This window comes from Bufo bufo, chromosome 9, assembly GCF_905171765.1.
Source record: "Bufo bufo chromosome 9, aBufBuf1.1, whole genome shotgun sequence".
Classification (NCBI taxonomy): Eukaryota; Metazoa; Chordata; class Amphibia; order Anura; family Bufonidae; genus Bufo; species Bufo bufo.
Genome location: NC_053397.1, coordinates 47,319,108 through 47,340,438, shown reverse-complemented (window position 1 = coordinate 47,340,438; position 21,331 = coordinate 47,319,108). Strand labels below are relative to the sequence as shown.

The window sequence follows — 21,331 nt, the reverse complement described above, 5'->3', positions numbered from 1 at the left end:
AATAAATACCGTCATCTCATCCCGCAAAAATCATACCCTACCAAGATAATCGCCCAAAAACTGAAAAAAAACTATGGCTCTTAGGCTATGGAAACACTAAACATGATTTTTTATGTCTTTCAAAATGAACTCATTGTGTAATACTTACATAAATAAAAAAAAGTATACATATTAGGTATCGCTGCGTCCATTATCGACCGGCTCTATAAAATATCACATGATCTAACCCCTCAGATGACCACCGTTTAAAAAAATCAAAATAAAAAACGGTGTAAAAAAAGCCATTTTTTGTCATCTTACGTCACAAAAGTGTAATAGCAAGCAATCCAAAAGTTCATATGCACCCCAAAATAGTTGCCAATCAAACCGTCATCTCATCCCGCAAAAAATGAGACCCTACTTGAGATAATCGCCCAAAACTGAAAAAACTAGGCTCTTAGACTATGGAGACACTAAAACATTTTTTTTGTTTTTAAAAATGAAATCATTGTGTAAAACTTACTAAATAAAAAAAATTGTATACATATTAGGTATCGCGCGTCGTGACAACCTGCTCTATAAAATTACCACCTTGATATAACCTGTCAGATGAATGTTGTAAATAACAAAAAAAAACGGTGAAAAAAAAGCTATTTCTTGTTACCTTGCCGCACAAAAAGTGTAATATAGAGCAACCAAAAATCATATGTACCTAAATAGTACCAACAAAACTGCCACCCTATCCGTACTTTCTAAATGGGGTTACTTTTTTGGAGTTTCTACTCTAGGGGTGGCATCGGGGGGGCTTCAAATGGGACATGGTGTCAAAAAAACCAGTCCAGCAAAATCCTGCCTCCTCCAAAAAACCGTATGGCATTCCTTTCCTTCTGCGCCCTGCCGTGTGCCCATACAGCGGTTTACGACCAATATGGGGTGTCTTCTGTTAAACTACAGAATCAGGGCCATAAATAATGAGTTTTGTTTGGCTGTTAACCCTTGCTTTGTAACTGGAAAAAAATATTAAAATGGAAAATCTGCCAAAAAAGTGAAATTTTGAAATTGTATCTCTATTTTCCATTAAATCTTGTTGCAACACCCTAAGGGTTAACAAAGTTTGTAAAATCAGTTTTGAATACCTTGAGGGGTGTAGTTTCTTAGATGGGGTCGCTTTTATGGATTTTATAATCTAGGGGTGCATCAGGGGGGCTTCAAATGGGACATGGTGTCAAAAAAACAGTCCAGCAATCTCAGCCCTCCAAAAACCAAACGGCGCACCTTTCACTCTACGCCCCGCTGTCTGGCCGTACAGTAGTTTATGGCCACATATGGGGTGTTTCTGTAAACAGCAGAGTCAGGGCAATAAAGATACAGTCTTGTTTGGCTGTTAACCCTTGCTTTGTTAGTGGAAAAAATGGGTTAAAATGGAAAATTAGGAAAAAAAATAAAATTCTCAAATTTCATCGCCATTTGCCAATAACTTTTGTGCAACACCTAAAGGGTTAACGACATATGTAAAATCAGTTTTGAATACCTTGAGGGGTGTAGTTTATTAGATGGGGTCACTTTTAGGGAATTTCTCCTCTAGGGGTGCATCAGGGGGGCTTCAAATGGGACATGGTGTAAATAAACCAGTCCATAAAAATCAGCCTTCCAAAAACCAAACAACGCACCTTTCACTCTACGCCCCGCTGTGTGGCCGTACAGTAGTTTACGGCCACATATTGGGTGTTTCTGTAAACGGCAGAGTCAGGGCAATAAAGATACAGTCTTGTTTGGCTGTTAACCCTTGCTTTGTTAGTGGAAAAAATGGGTTAAAATGAAAAATTAGACAAAAAAATTAAATTCTCAAATTTCCTCCCCATTTGCCAATAACTCTTCTGCAACACCTAAAGGGTTAACAACGTATGCAAAATCAGTTTTAAATACCTTGAGGGGTGTAGTTTCTTAGATGGGGTCATTTTTGGGTGGTTTCTATTATGCAAGCCTCGCAAAGTGACTTGAGACCTGAACTGGTCCCTAAAAATTGAGTTTTTGTAAATTTCTGAAAAATTTCAAGATTTGCTTCTAAACGTCTAAGCCTTATAACATCCCCAAAAAATAAAATATCATTCCCAAAACAATTCAAACATGAAGTAGACATATGGGGAATGTAAAGTCATCACAATTTTTGTGGGTATTACTATGTATTACAGAAGTAGAGAAACTGAAACTTTGAAATTTGCCTAATTTTTCCAAATTTTGTTAAATTAGGTATCTTTTTTGGTGCAAAAAAAATTTTTTTTTTTTTACTTCATTTTACCAGTGTCATGAAGTACAATACTGTGACGACAAAACAATCTCAGAACGGCCCTGGATAAGTCAAAGGTTTTCAAGTTATCAACACTTAAAGGGACTCTGGTCAGATTTGCAAAAAATGGCCTGGTCCTAGGTGTAAAAAGGCTGTGTCCTTAAGGGGTTAATGCACCTTAAAATTAGAATTTTGTGAAAAGGTTCAATATTTTAGTCTCAAAGTGTCCACACTCTAGTCAGCCAATTAATCACATACCCCCTGAGAACAAGGGTGCCTCAAATGTTTGCCTCAAAATTATGACTTTGGGGTTTCATAATCTGTAAACAATAATCATCCAAATTATAAAATAAAGGCTTGAAATATCTCGCTTTGTATGTAATGAGTCTATCTCATATGTTAGTTTCACCTTTTAAGTTGCATTACTGAAATAAATGAACTTTGCACGATATTCTAATTTTTCGAGTTTGACTTGTATAAGGCATCTTGTGTATTTTAAGATGTGCTGGACAATTTAATGGTGCAGGTATTATAAGTGGATTAAGAAACAGTCGATTGCCAAATAAATCAATGGCAGAGAATTCTTTGGCTGTAGGAATAGGCACTTGTAGTTCAAGTCCATCAATCTTTATGCATCAATGCTAATACCTAATGACTTTCCATATCCTTCATGTCCCATTCATTATTACTTACCCTTTTAAACAGTAAATACATGTACAAACAAGATATAAGGAAAGTAAAAGAAAATATCTCAGCCCTTCATTTTTCTTGATCCCATTTTGTCTCATTTTACGTTAACTGAGAAATGTATCAATGAGTCTCTGCATCCAAGCAGCTCAGCCATGACATTCAAACTTCTTCCTCCTCACAGTCCTGGGCAAGACAACTGGCTGTAGAAGGAGCATTTCTGCTGTGTCTTGTTTTCAGTTGAACAAAAAGATTTTTAAGCCCTGCCCCTTTGGTAAAGTTTCTTAAGACCTGCATTATGGTTAAGTCTTGACCGTCAGCCAATCTCCAGCTGGAGATGGAAGGCATTAGTAGGAGACTAACACCTTTGTTCCCTACATTATTTAGACAAGATTCTTTGCAGTAATTTTTTAGACTTTGTGTGTCAGTGTTCTGGTTTAAAAAGCAGGTATTGAAGGTTAGGGAGTGTGGCAGAAGGCAGAAAAACCATAGTAAATTTTACCTGAAATCCACGTCACCTTAACTGCTAGTGTAGATTTCAGTTCTGGTCAATGGACATTCCAAGACAAGTCTTCATTATTAAGAGGAGTGCACCTTTTAATAATTGTGGCACATCTGATGCCAGTGGTGCACAGATTAACCCCTAACAGTTTTGCTTTGGGAAGTGGACCTAACAATTCAGCCGGAGCAGAGCACCAGCCAAAGAGCGAGTGCTTCTGTAAGCCTTCATTACACTGGCTGTTTAGCAGCTAGAGATATTGCCTGGTCTAATAATAATAATAATCTTTATTTATATAGCACCAATATATTCTGCAGTGCTTTACAATTCAAGGGTTCATGCACAACCATAAATAACATGGCAACAGACAAATCAATGATTAGAACAAGAGGAATGATGGTTCTGCATTCAAGAGCTTACAATCTATGAATCTAAGCTTTAAAACACCAGGATCAAAGCATTATGTCCTCTATGTCGGGAGATATAGCCTTTAGAAATCTGTTTGGGAGGGAGCACAACTAAAAGTGAAAGTTGGTTCAGTGTGAATCTTAGTAATTGTGGGGCAAGATGCCTGTGGTAGGAAGGGGGGGACTGATAAATGTGCCCATAAGAGTTGCATATATAATGCCAGTCTTAATGACTGTATCATGATCGTGCAGAAAATGCTGTCTTCTGAAAAACAGTAGGGGCAACTCTATTTCTTATTTACATTTATCATTCATTTCTTGGTTTAATGTTCCTTTAACTCATTTTTCATATAATTCTTCAATCATCATTTTCTACCCAAATAACACAATTTATATATTTTAAAAGGAAAGGATTGAAAAGGATCAGTTTGATTCTGGGGTCATTTTGACTAATGACCTGCACCAGAGACAGACACAGACAGTAGAGGAGCCCAGTGCAAGAACAGTATGGGGCACATTTATTAAGACCAGCGTTTTAGACGCTGGTCTTAATAAACCTATAAACTGGCGGTGGATCCGCCAAAGTTATGAAAAGGCGCAGACCTCTTCATAACTATGGTGAATCCTCAGCCAGACCTTTTTCTTTGCCTAAAACAGGCATAGAAAATGGTAAATGAGATGGGCCTGCCCATGCCACACCCACTTTTTTAGACATGGCGCGAGCGGGGAGGAGTAGTAGATTGCGGTGCAACTAACTGTTGCGCCCCCAATCTGCACCTCAAATATGCCTAATTTAGGCATATTTCAAATTAATAAATTTCCCTCAATGATCCAGTCCCAATGAGCCAGTATCCAGTTGGTGTTGGCCAAACTGAGATACAGAGTCTGAGGAATCCTGTGGTTTTTGCACTGAAACTAGATATTAATGTTAAATGTAAGCAAGAAATATAGTTGCTGTTACTATCAGTCTGCAGCATTTTTTGCAGGGTCCTCCTGACACAAACAGTCTTGTACAAATTCTGCAAAGTACACAAGGGTTAATATCCTCATGATCTCTTTCATCTTTAGCTGGTGACTTGCCGATGGGAAGGCTATACATATTGGTGGAGCTTAATGATCTTTTTGTCCTCCTGCAGAAAGTTCCCAGCAGGAATACAATTGCACCAGTTGGTTGTCTTACAGCCAGACACAAAACACTGAGGAGAAGGAGAGGCACATGTAGCACCTCCTAGGACACAAACAGAAGATGTTTTCATTTTTGTTAATTTTTCTTTAGTTTTGTGTTTAGTGTTTCTTTAACTACCACAAAGAGCTGTGGGTTTTTCTGAAGAAAGATGCTCAAAATGAGTTCCACAAAATAGTAATGAATTAGCAGAAATAGCGACATCAGGAATAGAACCAGGGTTCATTACCAGGATAGCGATATGGAATGCAACAGGCCAGAAGGTAAGACAGGACACAGGTGCATAGTCATAACAGAGCGAAGGTCCAGAGTCAGGAGTAGAAAAAGAGGTACTAGGTAGTCAACCCAAAGGATGAGACTGAAGTGTAGTCAGGAACAATGCTAAGATCAAGATCACATTCAGGAGTCTCTCTAACGATATATTAGCAATTATGGGAAATGTGTTAGCTCAATCTCTTACATGAAATCTAATAAACGTGCTAAACTGATTTTGAGGTAGCAATATGTCTGCTTTACTACTGGACCCTTGAGGAACTGCACTCACAGTTATAATGACCACAAGTTATAATGTTATTTATTGTATTGCAGGTAGAATTAGCCAAAGAGGAAAAGTGTGAATTTCTTCCATTCTTAGCGCCTCGTAAAGTGATTCTCAAGGGTGGCAAAATCAGTGGAATGGAATTTGTTCGAACTGAACAAGACGAGGGTGGAAATTGGATTGAAGATGAAGATCAGATTGTTCAATTAAAAGCCGATGTTATCATCAGTGCATTTGGATCTCTGCTAAGTGACCCCACAGGTACAGTGCTTGTCTTAGTTCTGAATTATATGATTTTCAAAAAATATTGCATATTAAAATATTGACCATGGTTGTCATGAGGTAAGTAATATTAGAACTGAAAAATAATATTTCCATAAAGCTTCTCCTGAATGATTATTCCCAACCATCTGAACAGGATGAATCAATTGTGAAGAGGCAGATTAATATGGGCAGCCACCAATCATTCCTTATTATTATTATTGCATGACTTTTCATCCTGAATTTCCAAAGAAACAAATCATAAAGCTTTGTCTGGCTGATCACAATAAAGGCTGTGATGAGCCTGTAGAACATAAAATGGCTAGTGTTTTTTATTGCGCTTTTAATCTCGAAGTTCTAAAGGCAATTTGGCTAATGAAAAGTCATTTCCATCATCTATTCTTTTTTCTTTGTACCACTGCACAAGTCAAGCCAAAATTGAATACAAAGTTCAGTGACTGGCATGCAGTACAACTATGACACTGAGAATGCTGAGCTTTATCTGACATTAAAAACTTAACCCTTAGAAAGGTGCCCATTTTGAGAAAAGTTATGTAACTTTAACTTAATAAATATGTGCCGGATTTTTCACCCTATAAGACACATCTGCAAATAAGACCCAGTTTTTAGATGAGGAAAATAAGGGGAAAAAATGCTTCATTAGACCTCAGATCAGACCCCAATGTGAATGATCCCCAATCAGACCTCAGTTCAGACCCACAATGTGAATGACCCCTATTCAAACCTCATATCAGACCCCCAATATTAATGACCTCCATTCATACCTAAGTTCAGACCCCTATGCTCAGAGCAGACAAAAAAAAATTCAACTTACTTCTGCTGCAGACATCACTATTAATATGCAGTCTCTTCCTGCTATGCTGTGTGGTGACCCAACGTTCCACAGCATGAGATCACAGAGCGCCAATGTCCTCACTCTGTGCATAGGTCACAGGAGCAGGCCAGGATGCAATGAGTACAGAGCCCAGGGAGCACAGCATTCACCCCTTCAGCTTCTTCCTGTACTTCCATAATGAACTCACACTCATTAGTATTTGCCCCATATGACATTTCCCCCCCCCCCCACACACACACACAAAATGTGTGTCTTATGGGGCGAAAAATATGGTATGTTTATAATCATCAGCCCTTGCAGAAATGAGACTGCAAAATGGCAAAATGGTTTATAACAGGTTAGCAATACTGCAGATGACAGCTGATGTCACGCGGAGAATTTTATCAACCCCTTTGCACCAGAAAAACGGCTTCAAAAAATCATTAATTTATACACAAGCACCATTTACATTAAACAGTTTGTGCCTTTTTTTTTTGTCTTATGCAATGGTTGCCTTTTTCCAAAAAAGTGATATGGGTGGGGCTTATAAGGCAGTTGTGGCCTCCTTTGTTTCTCAATTTTTCAACAGTTTATGTCAAAACTGGAGTAAGATATATCTCAAATCTACCCCCAGCTCATTGCTGTGATAGATTTCACTTTCCAGTACAATCAGAGCAAGATATATACCTTGTGTCAGTGAGAGGTCTTGTTCTAGCCTCCACTCCTCTGACAGGATCACACAGCATTATACTGATTTATAATGCTGTGTGACCCTTAGAGTCCTGAAATCTATTGTATTACATTGACATAATGGTATGACCCTTAAAGTCCTGGAGTCTAATGCATTACACTGACAGCATTGTGTCATTGTAATTCAGAACTCCCAGGGTTACACAGCATTATAGATTGGTATAAGGCCTCATGCACATGGCCGTTGTCGTTTTTAGAGGTCTGCATATTGCGTATCTGCAAAACACGGAGACTGGCGTTACGCATTTTGCAGAATGGTACCTCCTACCCCTTGTTATAACTGTCTATTCTTGTCCGCTAAATGGACAAGAATAGAACATGTATTTTTTTTGTGGGACCGCGGAACGGACATAGGGATGTGGACAGCACACGGGTAGGCTATCTGCATCTTTTGCGGCCACATTGAAATGAATGGGTCCACAGCTGATCCGCAAAAAATGCAGATTGGATGCGGACCAAAATCATGGTTGTGTGCATGAGTCCTAATGCTATGCGATCCTTTCAGAGGAGTGTGACCAGAGAAGGACCTCTCACTGTCACATGCTGCAAATTTATCGCATTCAACTCACTTATGTGTCTTTGTCTAATTTATTGAGAGGTCTCTAAATGAAGCATGTCTGGCTCCATCACAAAAGCTTTAGTGTTAGCTGGGTTAAGGTGGCCATACACCTTCAGCATTTATTTGGCCCATAGATATTCCTTTCAACTCCCCATACACATGCATGCCCAGGTATGCAGGTGTACTGCTTTCGGAAACCTCTGGCCATAGTTTGAGGATGTTGTAAATTAATCTGCTGGCACATCCACATAAAATAATCATCCGCTTCCTCTTATATTGGCCGGTTCAGCCAACTTGACTATTATATGTATAGGCAGCTTTTGTCCCTCTAGTTAGGTGATATCAACCCTTAACATAGTTGGAATGCAAAAAACATTATAGCTGGAAGTTAACCCCTTCATAGTACCATATTGAAATTATCACAGATATTCCTCTCTTTTGGTGAATAATCATTGCTAAGCCATAAAGATGCTTATTATAAAGAGAACGAGGAACACCAGTACAACACAGACTAACTACCTTTAGACAGGGTGCCTTAACTCCTTGAATGTATGTCATAATGAATGCACTGTCACACACAAAGCATACGTTGTTACGTTGGATACTTAGCTTCCATCCCCAATGTACTTGTGAAACCGATAAATGTTGAGCCTTCTGCCAAGTTGGAATCTCTTGGAAAAAAAATCCCAGCATTGAGATAATATAAAAAAATTATCGTCCTTCCAGGCCACTGATGAATCATACGCCGAACCATATGGACAATCTGGTATTACATCTGCCTCTACCAGACTGACTCTGTACACAAGCAGGTGTTCACTTTCCAGTTCTACAAATATGTGATACCCATACATAGTGAGAGTTTTGTTAACATGAAGCTTTTTTACAGGAATATCTTGGCAGTTACTAATCCATATTTGCATGAGAAAGGTATTATAAAAAATTGTATTCCTACTTTTGCAATTTTTACCACTTGATTACCATGACGTGGTATTACCATTACTAACTGGGGCTTATCTAGGGCAAAGAGGTAAAGAGTTTTCATAAATACTGATGAGTACCTTTGTTTTACGACCTTTTATATGCCTTTATTTAGCTAAGCTACATATCTTGACTAGACAAGAGTGAATCAATTCTAAACAAATCAAATTTGATCCGCATTTTTCAAAATTTTGGGACAAATTTGAATATGAATTTTTGGCAATTCAAATCGGGTGAATTTATCAAAATAGCATAAGCCATTTTTAAGATCTGAAGACAGGAGAGATGAAGAAGGAGGATCACATGACCCCAGGTGATATGTGTGTATACACACTGGCTTGCGTTTGCCACCAAATATGCCACCGAGTGCAATTCGTTTTCAATAAATTTGCTCATTGTTAATCATGATTTGTCATTGTCATAAAGTGATAAGGGAATCCATGGTTTAGCTCTAGTCTACAACCATCTCATCCATGGAGTAAAGACATAACTTATAAATGCTGCATGAATGACCTACACAAAATGCCATCAGCATTGCTATCATTTCAGATACATTCAGTAGCTATTAAACATTTATTATGAAAACCCTAAAAACAGCTAGAAGGATTGTGTTCCCTAAGGACCCCAAAGAAGTGTTGGTCAAGTAGCCAGAGAATAGTTGTCACATATTTTTCTCACCTCATTGTTCTTTCTTAAGCAATAAATGAGACTGTTTCTAAGGTACAGTGAGGAACAGAAGTATTTGAACACCCTGCGATTTTGCAAGTTCTCCCACTTAGAAATCATGGAGGGGTCTGAAGTTCACATTGTAGGTGCATTCCCACTCTGAGAGACAGAATAAATGAAAAAAATCAGGAAATCACGTTGTATGATTATTAAATAATTTATTTGTTTTGCACTGCAGAACATAAGTATTTGAACACCTAAGAAAATCAGTGTTAATATTTGGTACAGAAGCCTTTGTTTGCAATTACAGAGGTCAAACGTTTCCTGTAGTTCTTGACCAGGTTTGCACACACTGCAACAGGGATTTTGGCCCACTCCTCCATACAGATCTCCTCTAGATCTATCAGGTTTTGGGGCTGTCGCTGAGTAACACAGAGTTTCAGCTCCCTCCAAAGATGTTCTATTGGATTTAGGTCTGAAGACTGGCTAGGCCACTCCAGAACCTTGATATGCTTCTTACAGAGCCACTTATTGGTTATCCTGGCTGTGTGCTTCGGGTCGTTGTCATGTTAGAAGACCCAGCCACGACCCATCTTCAATGCTCTGACTGAGGGAAGGAGGTTTTTGCTTAAAATCTCTCAATAAATGCCCCCATTCATCCTCTCATTAATACAGTGCAGTCGTCCTGTCCCCTTCACAGAAAAGCACCCCCAAAGCATGATGTTACCACCCCCATGCTTCACAGTAGGGATAGTGTTCTTGGAATGCAACTCATCCTTCTTTTTCCTCCAAACACGACGAGTGAAGTTTAGACCAAAAAGTTCTACTTTGGTCTCATCTGACCACATGACTTTCTTCCATGCCTCCTCTGGATCATCCAGATGGTCATTGGCAAGCTTCAGATGGACCTGGACATGTGATGACTTGAGCAGGGGAACCTTCCGTGCAATGCATGATTTGAAACCATTACGGCGTAATGTTCTACCGACAGTGACCTTTGAAACTGTGGTCCCAGCTCTCTTAATGTCATTGAACAGCTCCTCCCTTGTAGTTCTGGGCTGATTCCTCACCTTTCTTATTATCAGTGATACCCTACGAGGTGAGATCTTGCATGGAGCCCCAGTCTAAGGGAGACTGACAGTCGTCTTTAGCCTCTTCCATTTTCTAACAATTGCTCCAACAGTTGATCTATTTTCACCAAGCTGCTTGGCCATTGCCCCGTAGCCCTTTCCAGCCTTGTGGAGGTCCACAATTTTGTCTCTGGTGTCTTTTGACAGCCCTTTGGTCTTGCCCATGGTAGTAGTTGGAGTCTGATTGACTGTGGGGTGGACAGGGGTCTTTAAAGAGCTCAGACAGGTTCTACTAAGTTAGATTAATGAGTGGAGTAGAGGTGGACTTTTTTAAAGGCACAGTAACAGGTCTTTGAGAGACAGAATTCTTGCTGTTTCTCAGGTGTTCAAATACTTATGTTCAGCAGTGCAAGACAAATAAATTATCTAAAAATCATACAACGTGATTTCCTGAATTTTATTTTTTAATTCTGTCTCTCAGAGTGGGAATGCACCTACAATGTGAATTTCAGACCCCTCCATGATTTCTAAGTGGGAGAACTTGCAAAATCGCAGGGTGTTCAAATACTTCTGTTCCTCACTGTATATGTCAGGGCTTACACCTTCCAGTCCTCTGTAGACATATTTAGGCACAATGGCTAGCATTTATGGTAGACAAGACCATATAATTTAAAGAGGACCATAGTGTCTTTCAATCCTGCAGGTTCCTTGTGCCCACTACAGGTTTTCACTACACACACTGGCCATATTTTTTATAAATATTAACAAAATAAATTTTCTATTAACAGCTTACAGGAAAATGTATGCAGTGGAACAAATAAATAATTCATGAATTGTTACATACATACATACTGTGGGGTTTCACTCTGGTAGATAGGATAAGCGGGCGCAGTACAGAGGCAAAATACAAGTTCTTAACTCAAAAAGTCAGTGTTTATTCACACTTGAGGCAATTGCACAAAACAGCACGTAACTTTGCAGTCTTGGTGTTATTTCATACACAATGGAAAGTTCATATAACACAAGTCACCTTGCTGGCAGTTCTGCCTCCAGTAGTCCACAGCAGGCCTTAGGGGGCCTGTTTCCCCAGCATGCGGCTCTCAGCCCTTTAACACGGCACCAAGCCTCAGATCCCAAAACAGAGACATCTCTGCTGAGCCCAGCTGCCTGTTTAAGGACAGCCAGGTGCAGCCAAAACCAGGACTGGCACTTAAACTCCGGCCTGGTATTTGACCTTACCTGGCTGGAAACCATCCCAGCCGCACATGCTGGGAGGAAAATACCTGCCTTGCCAGACACAACCCCTCACTGTGTCACATACCCTCCCCCTTTGTTCAACCCTGAGGAGGGTGGACACACGCCAGACAATGTACCCGGGACAGGGCATCCGCGTTTCCCTGCAATCGGCTTGCTTTGTGTTCTACCGAGAACTTAAAGTTCTGCAGAGACAAAAACCTTCTGGTGACCCGGGTATTCCTGTCTTTGATTTGACTCATCCACTAGAGAGGGGAGTGGTCGTTCACCAGGCGGAAATTTCTCCCCAACAAATAGCAGCGGAGATACTCGAGTGCCCACTTGATAGCCAGGCACTCTCTCTCTACTATACTGTACCTGGTTTTGGCTGGGGTGAGCTTGCGGGTTAGGAAGACAACGGGATGCTCCTCCCCGATGACTTCCTGGCTAGAGTAGCAAAGTGGGGAACAAACCTCATGTAATAGACCACCATTCCTAGGAATGACTTTATTTGCCTAGAGGTGACAGGTCAGGGCCAATTCTGTATCACCTCTATTTTGTTCACTTGGGGTTTGATGACTCTGCACCCAATGACATACCCCAGGTACTTAGTCTCTTCTAACCCTATCGCACATTTTTTGGGGTTAGCAGTTAGGCCAGCTTCCCGAAGGGAGTACAATACAGCCTGCACTTTGGGCAGGTGACTTTCCCAGTCGGTACTGTGAATGACAATATAGTCCAGGTAAGCCGAAGCTTACCGACGATGTAGACGAAGCACATTTTCCATTAGTCGCTGAAAATTGTCGGGGGCGCCATGCATACCAAAGGGTAAGACCTAATATTGATACAGCCCCTCAGGCGTGATGAAGGCAGTTTTCTCTTCGGCAGCCTCTGTTAAGGGCACCTACCAGTACCCTTTTGTGAGGTCCAAAACAGAAAAATACCGGGCTTGTCCTAACCTCTCGATGAGCTCATCCACCCGGGGCATGGGATACGCATCGAATTTGGAAACCTCATTAAAGTTTTCGAAAGTCGACTCGTTACACAACCGCAACGTCCCGTCCGGCTTGGGTATCAATACTATAGGACTGGCCCACTCACTTTTTGACTCCTCAGTGACATCTAGCTGCAACATTAGCTGCACCTCCTCTGATATGGCTTGTCCCCGAGCTTTGGGTACCCGGTATGGTTTTAATCTGACTTTTGCCTGAGGCTCAGTGACAGTGTCCTGCTGGATTATGGAAGTGTGTCCAGGGAGGTCTGAGAACAAATCTGTGTTCCGACTAACGAACTCCCTGGCCTCCTGAGTGTGTTTAGAGGAGAGACTGTCAGTAATTTTTACTGTGGCAGCCGCCTCTCTTGCATCAGACAGAGGGGCCAGTACCTCTTCTCCTAGAAAACCCGGCCACGGGCTGTCTTCTGTACAGGTTTCCCTATCTTTCCACGGTTTGAGTAAATTCACATGGTATACCAGCTCCGGCTTTCATCGCCCTGGCTAGTGTACCTTGTAGTTTACATCACCAATTTTCTCGAGTACCTCGTAAGGCCCCTGCCACCTAGCCAGGAACTTAATGTCCACGGTCGGCACCAGAACCAAAACCCGATCACCCAGGTTAAAGATTTAGACCTGACCCTGATGATTATAGACCCAATTCTGGGCTCGCTAAACTGCATCCATATTCTCCCTAATAAGACGCAACACTGTCTCTATCCAATCTTGCATCTAGGTAACATACTCAATGACACTTCTATGTGGAGTGGGTTGTTGTTCCCACGCCTCTTTGGCCACATCCAAGAGACCGCAAGGGTGTCTTCCATATAGCAGTTCAAAGAGCGAGAACCCAGTAGAGGCCTGGGGTACCTCTCATCTGCGAACATGAGATAGGGCAGAAGGAGGTCCCAGTCCTTCCCATCTTTAGACACTAGATTTTTCAACATATTTTTTAATGTTTGGTTAAACCGTTCTACCAGACCGTTCGTTTGCGGATGGTAAACGGATGTCCGTATTTTTATGTGCAGCAACTTACAGAGTTCCTTCATCACCTTGAACATAAAAGGGGTCCCTTGGTCGGTCAGAACCTCTTTAGGTAGTCCTACTCGGGAAAACATCTCCATTAAGTCCTTAGCTATGAGTTTGGCCGAGGTATGTTGCAGTGGCACCGCTTCCGGGTACCGAGTGGCATAGTCTAGAATGACTAAGATGTGTTGATGCCCTCTGGCGGACTTCAGTACTGGGCCCATGAGGTCCATAGCTATTTGGTCGAAGGGTACTTCAATAATCAGGAGAGGTACTAGGGGACTATGGAAATGTGGCTGGGGGCTAGTTATCTGGCAGGTCGGGCAAGATTTACAAAACTCTTCCACCTCTCTGAATATGCTGGGCCAGTAAAACCACTGTAGAATACGATCCTGAGTTTTCTGCAGCCCCAGGTGACCCCCGAGAACGTGTTGGTGGGCTAGATCTAACACAAGCTTGTGATAACCCTTGGGGACAATCAACTGTTCAATAGGCTCACCCCGTAGTTGGTTTACCCGATACAATATATCCTGATGAACCACAAAATGGGGAAACACTGACTCTGCCCCAGGTCATTGTGGTTCACCATCTCCTATTAACACATTTTCCCAGGCGCGGGATAGGGTTGGGTCCCGATGTTGGGCGGTACCAAAACTTTCCACAGAGACATTGAGGTCTGCCAATTCAGGACCCGGCAGCAAGTCCTCCAACATCTTGCACATCACACTTAGCGGGGTTGTCTCCCTCTCTTCCACCAAAGTGGCGGTCACCCCTACTGCTGGCCCTTCGGTCTCAGGTTCCCAGGGTTCTGGTCTCCCCCCTGAGCCAGGCTACTCTGCTAGGGTTACACCTGTCTCATGGGTATCAGTCACTCTCTTAGCAGGCCACAGTTCCAGGAAGTCTCTCCCTATTATAAATTTGTTGTGTAAATTTGGTGCAACTGCCACTTCGTGAGTCCATCTGCAAGCCCCCGTGGTTAGAGACACCAGGGCGGTGGGGTAGTCTTTTAAGTCTTTATGGATGCACATGACCCTGACTTTCCGGCCAGTATACTCTGCTGACTGCACCAGAGAAGCCCTTACTAAGGACACCAGACTCCCTGAGTCCAGCAGAGCCTCCACTGGAGTGTCTCCTACCTCCACCTGGCACAGGTGGTTTAGAGTTTTTGGGGTACCTGCTGCACACAGCTTCCTGGCATATAGCAACTGATGGTAGCCAAAGTTAGTATCCATGGGTTCCACTTGATGGGGACAGTCAGCTCTTACATAGCCCGGCTCCTGACACTGCCAGCAGACCATCGGAGCCAGGTCCCTAGAGGGTAAACCCCGGGTGGGTTTGGTTGGTACAATTCGCTGGGTCTGGGATGGAGATTTACGGGGGTTGACTGCCCCCTCCAAAAAAAAACCACATAACAGTCTTAGTAGCCTCATAGTGCTCTACCGATCCACCATTTCTAAGGCATTGCCAGGAGACACCTGGCTGATACAGCGCTGGAGAGGGGGTGGCAGAACTTTCCTGAACACATCAGCCAATAGTCTATCCAGCATAGCCGTGGGACTTAGCACATCAGGCTGTAGCCACTTTTGCAAGAGGTGGAGTAAGTCATAATTCTGGGTCCTCACAGGCTCAGCCAGCTTAAACCCCCACTGATTTACCCACTGGTCCCAGACCAACACATTAACCCCAAGTCTAGCCAAACTCTCACCCTTTACTTTTTGGTAGTCGGCCGCTTGATCGCCCGGCAAGTAGAAATACACCCGCTGGGAATCGGATGCCAGGAATGGAGCGACTACCTCAGCCCACTGGTCACTGAGTAGCTTTTCCCTGATGGCCACTTTCTCGTTCATTGTCAGGTAGGTTTCGATATCGTCTGCAGGGGTCATCTTAGGAATCGCGGCACGGACTGCTTTCCGGGCATCGTGGACGCTCGGGGTTGCTCCTGCTGTCTGCAAAGCCATCACGTGTTGTAGCAGCAACTGGTTAGTATCCTACTGCTTCTTATTTGCCTTCCGTTGCTGTAGGTTTGTCTCTCACTGCTGCAGATTGCCTCCATGAGGCCCTTCACAACAGCCTCCAATTTGTCATAGGGCACTGGTTGTAATACAGCTGGTTTAATGTACAACATACAACTGTGCCTGAAAAATGCAGAAAACAAAAATATTGGTGTTCACGCCAGTCTCACTGCTCTTGCCGCATCCTCCACCAATTGTGGGGTTTCGCTCTGGTAGATAGGGTAAGCGGGTGCAGTACAGAGGCAAAATACACATTCTTAACTTAAAACTTAAGTGTTTATTCACACTTGAGGCAATTGCTTAAAACAGCACGTAACTTTGCAGTCTTAGTGTTAATTCACACACAATGGAAAGTTCACATAACACAAGTCACCTTGCTGGCAGTTCTGCCTCCAGTTGTCCACAGCAGGCTTTAGGGCGTCCTGTTTCCTCAGCAGCAGGCTCTCAGCCCTCCAGCATGGCACAAAGCCTCAGATCCCAAAAACAGAGAGACCTCTGTTGAGCCCAGCTGCCTATTTAAGGACAGCCAGGTGCTGCCAAAACCCGGACCGGCACTTAAACTCCAGTCCGGTGTTTGACCTCACCTGGCTGGAGACCAGCCCAGCCGCACATGCTGGGAGGAAAATTCCTGCCATGCCAGACACAACTCCTCACTGTGTCACAATACAGATACACAGACCCATGTATGAAACGTAAAACATTTATTTTAACATGTTTATGAAAAAAAAAAAAATAATAATTACTGTCAGGTTATGTATACAGTAATATATTGGTTTTATAGATCAGTGATATCTCTAGATGTGCCATCTAGTTGTTGAAAGGCTGAATTATGGCATATTCTGGCCATTGAAAACCACAGATCTATTAGATTTTATGGCATTTATGGGATGTAGTGAAGCAGGGAAGATCCTGCGCATGCACAGACACTTCTGTTGAAGAGAACGCAACACCACATGTGCTGCATATTCCATGCTCACTAACGGAAAACAGGAGAATTGGAGGACATGCCTATTCCCTGTTCATGCTAATTAGAAGGAGCTCATGCTCTGGAACACAGCACAGATGAGAAGACTGGGTGCAAGCAAGTGACGAGGTCATATGAGTATATTCTGCATTGAGTAATAGGGGCAGAAATGTTAAATACAGTGTATCACAAAGTGAAAGATGTCTGCAGGGGCGTAGCTATAGGGGGTGCAAAGGTAGCAGTCGCTACCGGGCCTAGGAGCCTGAGGGGCCCCAAAGACCCTTGTACCACATGAGAAGACACCTGTTTTATAGAAGGTGCATGCTGGTTAAGTTACACCTCTGGCTGGAGGGAAGGTGTTAGGTCAAGAATTTGGCATGGTGGGGGGTGCAGTTAAAATTTTTGCCTCAGGCAGCAGGAAGGCAATGTACTTCCCTGCCCCTTGCCACAAAGCAATAAGGGATGGGGGGGCCCAAGCTAAACTCTTGCACTAGGGCCCATGAACCTTTAGCTACGCCCCTGGATGTCTGCATGTTAGAGTTAATGAGAGTTGGCTCTGCATCCCAGAAAACCCCTTTAAGGTCCTTTGCATGGGTAAGTAATTACTGGAATAAATGGCCAAATGAATGATCATTCACTGCTCGTCAATCAGCCACCCATTCTTTACATTATTGTGGGCAACAAATCTTCAGTTGACATGGAGCGATGTGCTGCTGACAAACAAAATTATTATGCAGAGTTTTTTTTAAGCTGCTCAACAGTGAGGGTCAGTTCGAGCCCAATGAAGGCCCCCCCGGCGGCTGTTCTCGGAACTGCCTGCTCCCGGTGACTGCATTTGATTTCAGACCGGCTTCCGGCACAGGCACAGGTAAGGGCTTACCTGTGCATCGCCGGACCGGTGATTCTACCTTACTAAAGATGGCAGCCCGCATGTGTTCGCTGGCGAACACTGCAAACTGACCATCACTGCTGCTCAACTGGTTTGACTTTGGGCTAAATGTAAGGGCATTGTGTTATTCACCATTAAACCCCTGTACAGGGATGTGGACTCATTGCAGTGAAACAACCAGGCCACTACCTCCTGGAGTAGTCCGATTGTAGTTGGCAGCTGACCCACAAGGGACAGAACACTGGTGCAAAGCACCAAGGATTATCGAAATGCAAAGTCAAGAAACAGGCCTAGGTCAGGGCAGATAGAGTTCATGCATATCTAAGAAACTAATCCAAGGTCAGGACAGGCAGAGTTTGTACGTATCCAAGAAACTAATCTGAAGTCAGGGCAGGCAGAAGAGTATCAGAGTCGGTAAACTGGCAGAAGCTCAGAACATGGTAGGCAGACAGAATAACACACCTTCACTACTTAACAAGACAACTAGGAACCTAAGCTCTGGCAAGGAGTGAGAGGGCAGAGAAGGAGCTGATTACAATTATAAGCAGCCGTGCAACTGCACACAAAAAGGAGGGGAGGGAAGTGATTGTATCAGAAATGTGAATAGTAGTAGCTCAATGAATAATGTTTTAAATGGATTGTCTGCTCTATTTATATTGATGACCTATCCTATATAGCTGTTTGAACAGAAAGCAGTGCTCGTATGAGTGCTGTCTTCTCTTCGATGTTTACCTGCTTGCTGTCCTAATCACAGATGTAATTACATCTCAGCGGTCCCATTTACTTCAATGGGATGGCTCCACCCTATTCACTTGAATGCTAGGGAGCTGTTCCATTGAAGTGAATGGAATGGCTTAGCTGTAATTACACCTGCTCACCACTGAAGAGAAGGCAGCTCTTGTACCAGCTTTCTCTTCAAACAGCTGATTGGTGGAGGGTGCCGGGTTGCAGACCCCTACCAATCTGATGTTAATGACCAATCCTGAGGATAGGTCATCAATATAAATAAAGTAAACAACCCCTTTTAAGCCAACAGACACTGACTGGCGATACAACACTGAGCATATACATTGTATCACTGTCTTATCACTTTCTCAGCATCTCCTCTGAGAAGCAGAAAAGACGCTGCAGCTTCAAAAGCAAACAAGTCACCACATCAGGGATCCCTTCAGACATTTGTTGGAACCGATACAGAGGCAAAACTGAGCATGTGTCCACCTTGGAATATTTCTTGAGGTGGACATAGAAAGACTATTCAATAGAAACAACTATATTAAAATTATTCCTAGAATATCTGCGGATATATGCATTTTTTCATGTACATACAAACAAAGCTTATAATGTGCTGGAATTATGGAATTAACTATAAACAATATTCAGCTCTGCTATATGAGTAAATAAGCAAGATTATATATATATATATATATATATATATATATATATAATCCAGAAAAGTAGGCGGCACTCCGAGAAAGATGACAAGTGAACTTTATTCACCCAGGTGGTGCAACGTTTCGGTTCTTCACTAGAACCTTTTTCAAGCAAAGTAACAACTCAAATCACAACATTATATACAGGTGAATTAATTAGCATGTTCAACATGTGACCACACTCCACCCAGTGGGTGTGTTACAAAACATGATCAGCCAATACCAACAGTGTATATATCCAAAAAGAAAAAAAGAAAAACCAAATGTACATACATTGAAGCATACATGAAAAAAATTTTTGCATATAGAAATCATTAGTGATATACATATTTGTAGACAGTGTATCCATAATCACAAACTGTACCGATCAATTACAGAGTCGATCCGCCCAATAGTGCACTGTGATGTGATAAACTGTAAGGAGACATAGCAGAGAGGATGGGGAAACGATCGAAAAAACATACAAGAGGGACAAGAAGAAACCTGCCATGCCGTTGTTCCGCGTTGTTTATATTCCACTGCGCAAACGCAGTATCGCACCATTAAGGGATATCCAGGCCGAGGACTTCTGATGTCATCAAAAACCGGCCGCAGCGTCATCTTACAGAGTCTCGCCCCACGCGCATGCTCAGTGGACACGGTCTGTTCCCGGCACCATCTTACTTGATGGAAACAGATCGCTGCGTCTATTAACTCAGTGTAATACATCCTAGCCACTTAATCAAAGGGTATGGGCAACCCAGAAAGAAGGGGTTGCCCATACCCTTTGATTAAGTGGCTAGGATGTATTACACTGAGTTAATAGACGCAGCGATCTGTTTCCATCAAGTAAGATGGTGCCGGGAACAGACCGTGTCCACTGAGCATGCGCGTGGGGCGAGACTCTGTAAGATGACGCTGCGGCCGGTTTTTGATGACATCAGAAGTCCTCGGCCTGGATATCCCTTAATGGTGCGATACTGCGTTTGCGCAGTGGAATATAAACAACGCGGAACAACGGCATGGCAGGTTTCTTCTTGTCCCTCTTGTATGTTTTTTCGATCGTTTCCCCATCCTCTCTGCTATGTCTCCTTACAGTTTATCACATCACAGTGCACTATTGGGCGGATCGACTCTGTAATTGATCGGTACAGTTTGTGATTATGGATACACTGTCTACAAATATGTATATCACTAATGATTTCTATATGCAAAATTTTTTTTCATGTATGCTTCAATGTATGTACATTTGGTTTTTCTTTTTTTCTTTTTGGATATATACACTGTTGGTATTGGCTGATCATGTTTTGTAACACACCCACTGGGTGGAGTGTGGTCACATGTTGAACATGCTAATTAATTCACCTGTATATAATGTTGTGATTTGAGTTGTTACTTTGCTTGAAAAAGGTTCTAGTGAAGAACCGAAACGTTGCACCACCTGGGTGAATAAAGTTCACTTGTCATCTTTCTCGGAGTGCCGCCTACTTTTCTGGATTACATATTGGGGTAAGAAGCCTAATCCCCTGGATACGTGCACCCTCTTTTTCTTTGATTGTGTTCCAGTGCCGCCATTTTTCCTGTGTATATATATATATATATATTTCTTGTGTTTTGCAAAGAATAGCATATTACTTTATTTTGGCATATTTATATTGGGTCTAGAATCTTACAACTGGAAACCACTAGAAATCGATGTAATATTAAAATAGAAACATGCCATTGTTCTGTTCCTTGTGCCTGTAGTAATAAGCCATTTTCCAGGAGTTTATAGTGTGATCATAGAAAGATCAGGGCACTTGCACTGTATTGCTTGCTGATTCCCTAGAGTTCTGTTTCTTCTAGTACAGCATAAATGTGTCCTCTTCTGCACTACTGAATGTAAAACTCAAAGCGATAAGGAAGTGACAGGTTTAATAGATTTCATAGGAAACAGAAAGCAGAGATATCACTCCAGTAATATCAGGCTGCACACTGCAACTGAAAAATTCTTCAGTCTAGATTTCTAAGGAACAGTTGAACCACGCATTTACACTTATTACATATAGGTGGCAACCTGCATAGGATTTGTAATGGATGCCTTTTTCTGTTGTGATATTAGAAATACA

General features: G+C 42.3%; 1 protein-coding gene across 1 annotated transcript in view; it reads left to right on the top strand.

Annotated features, from left to right (window-relative positions):
* The window catches only part of DPYD (dihydropyrimidine dehydrogenase), a 1,571,083-nt gene that overhangs the window by 732,391 nt on the left and 817,361 nt on the right, over positions 1–21,331 (top strand). The window contains exon 11 of the mRNA XM_040406865.1: positions 5,631–5,841. Coding sequence (XP_040262799.1) covers positions 5,631–5,841 — 211 coding nt within the window. The remainder of the gene's footprint in view (positions 1–5,630; positions 5,842–21,331) is intronic.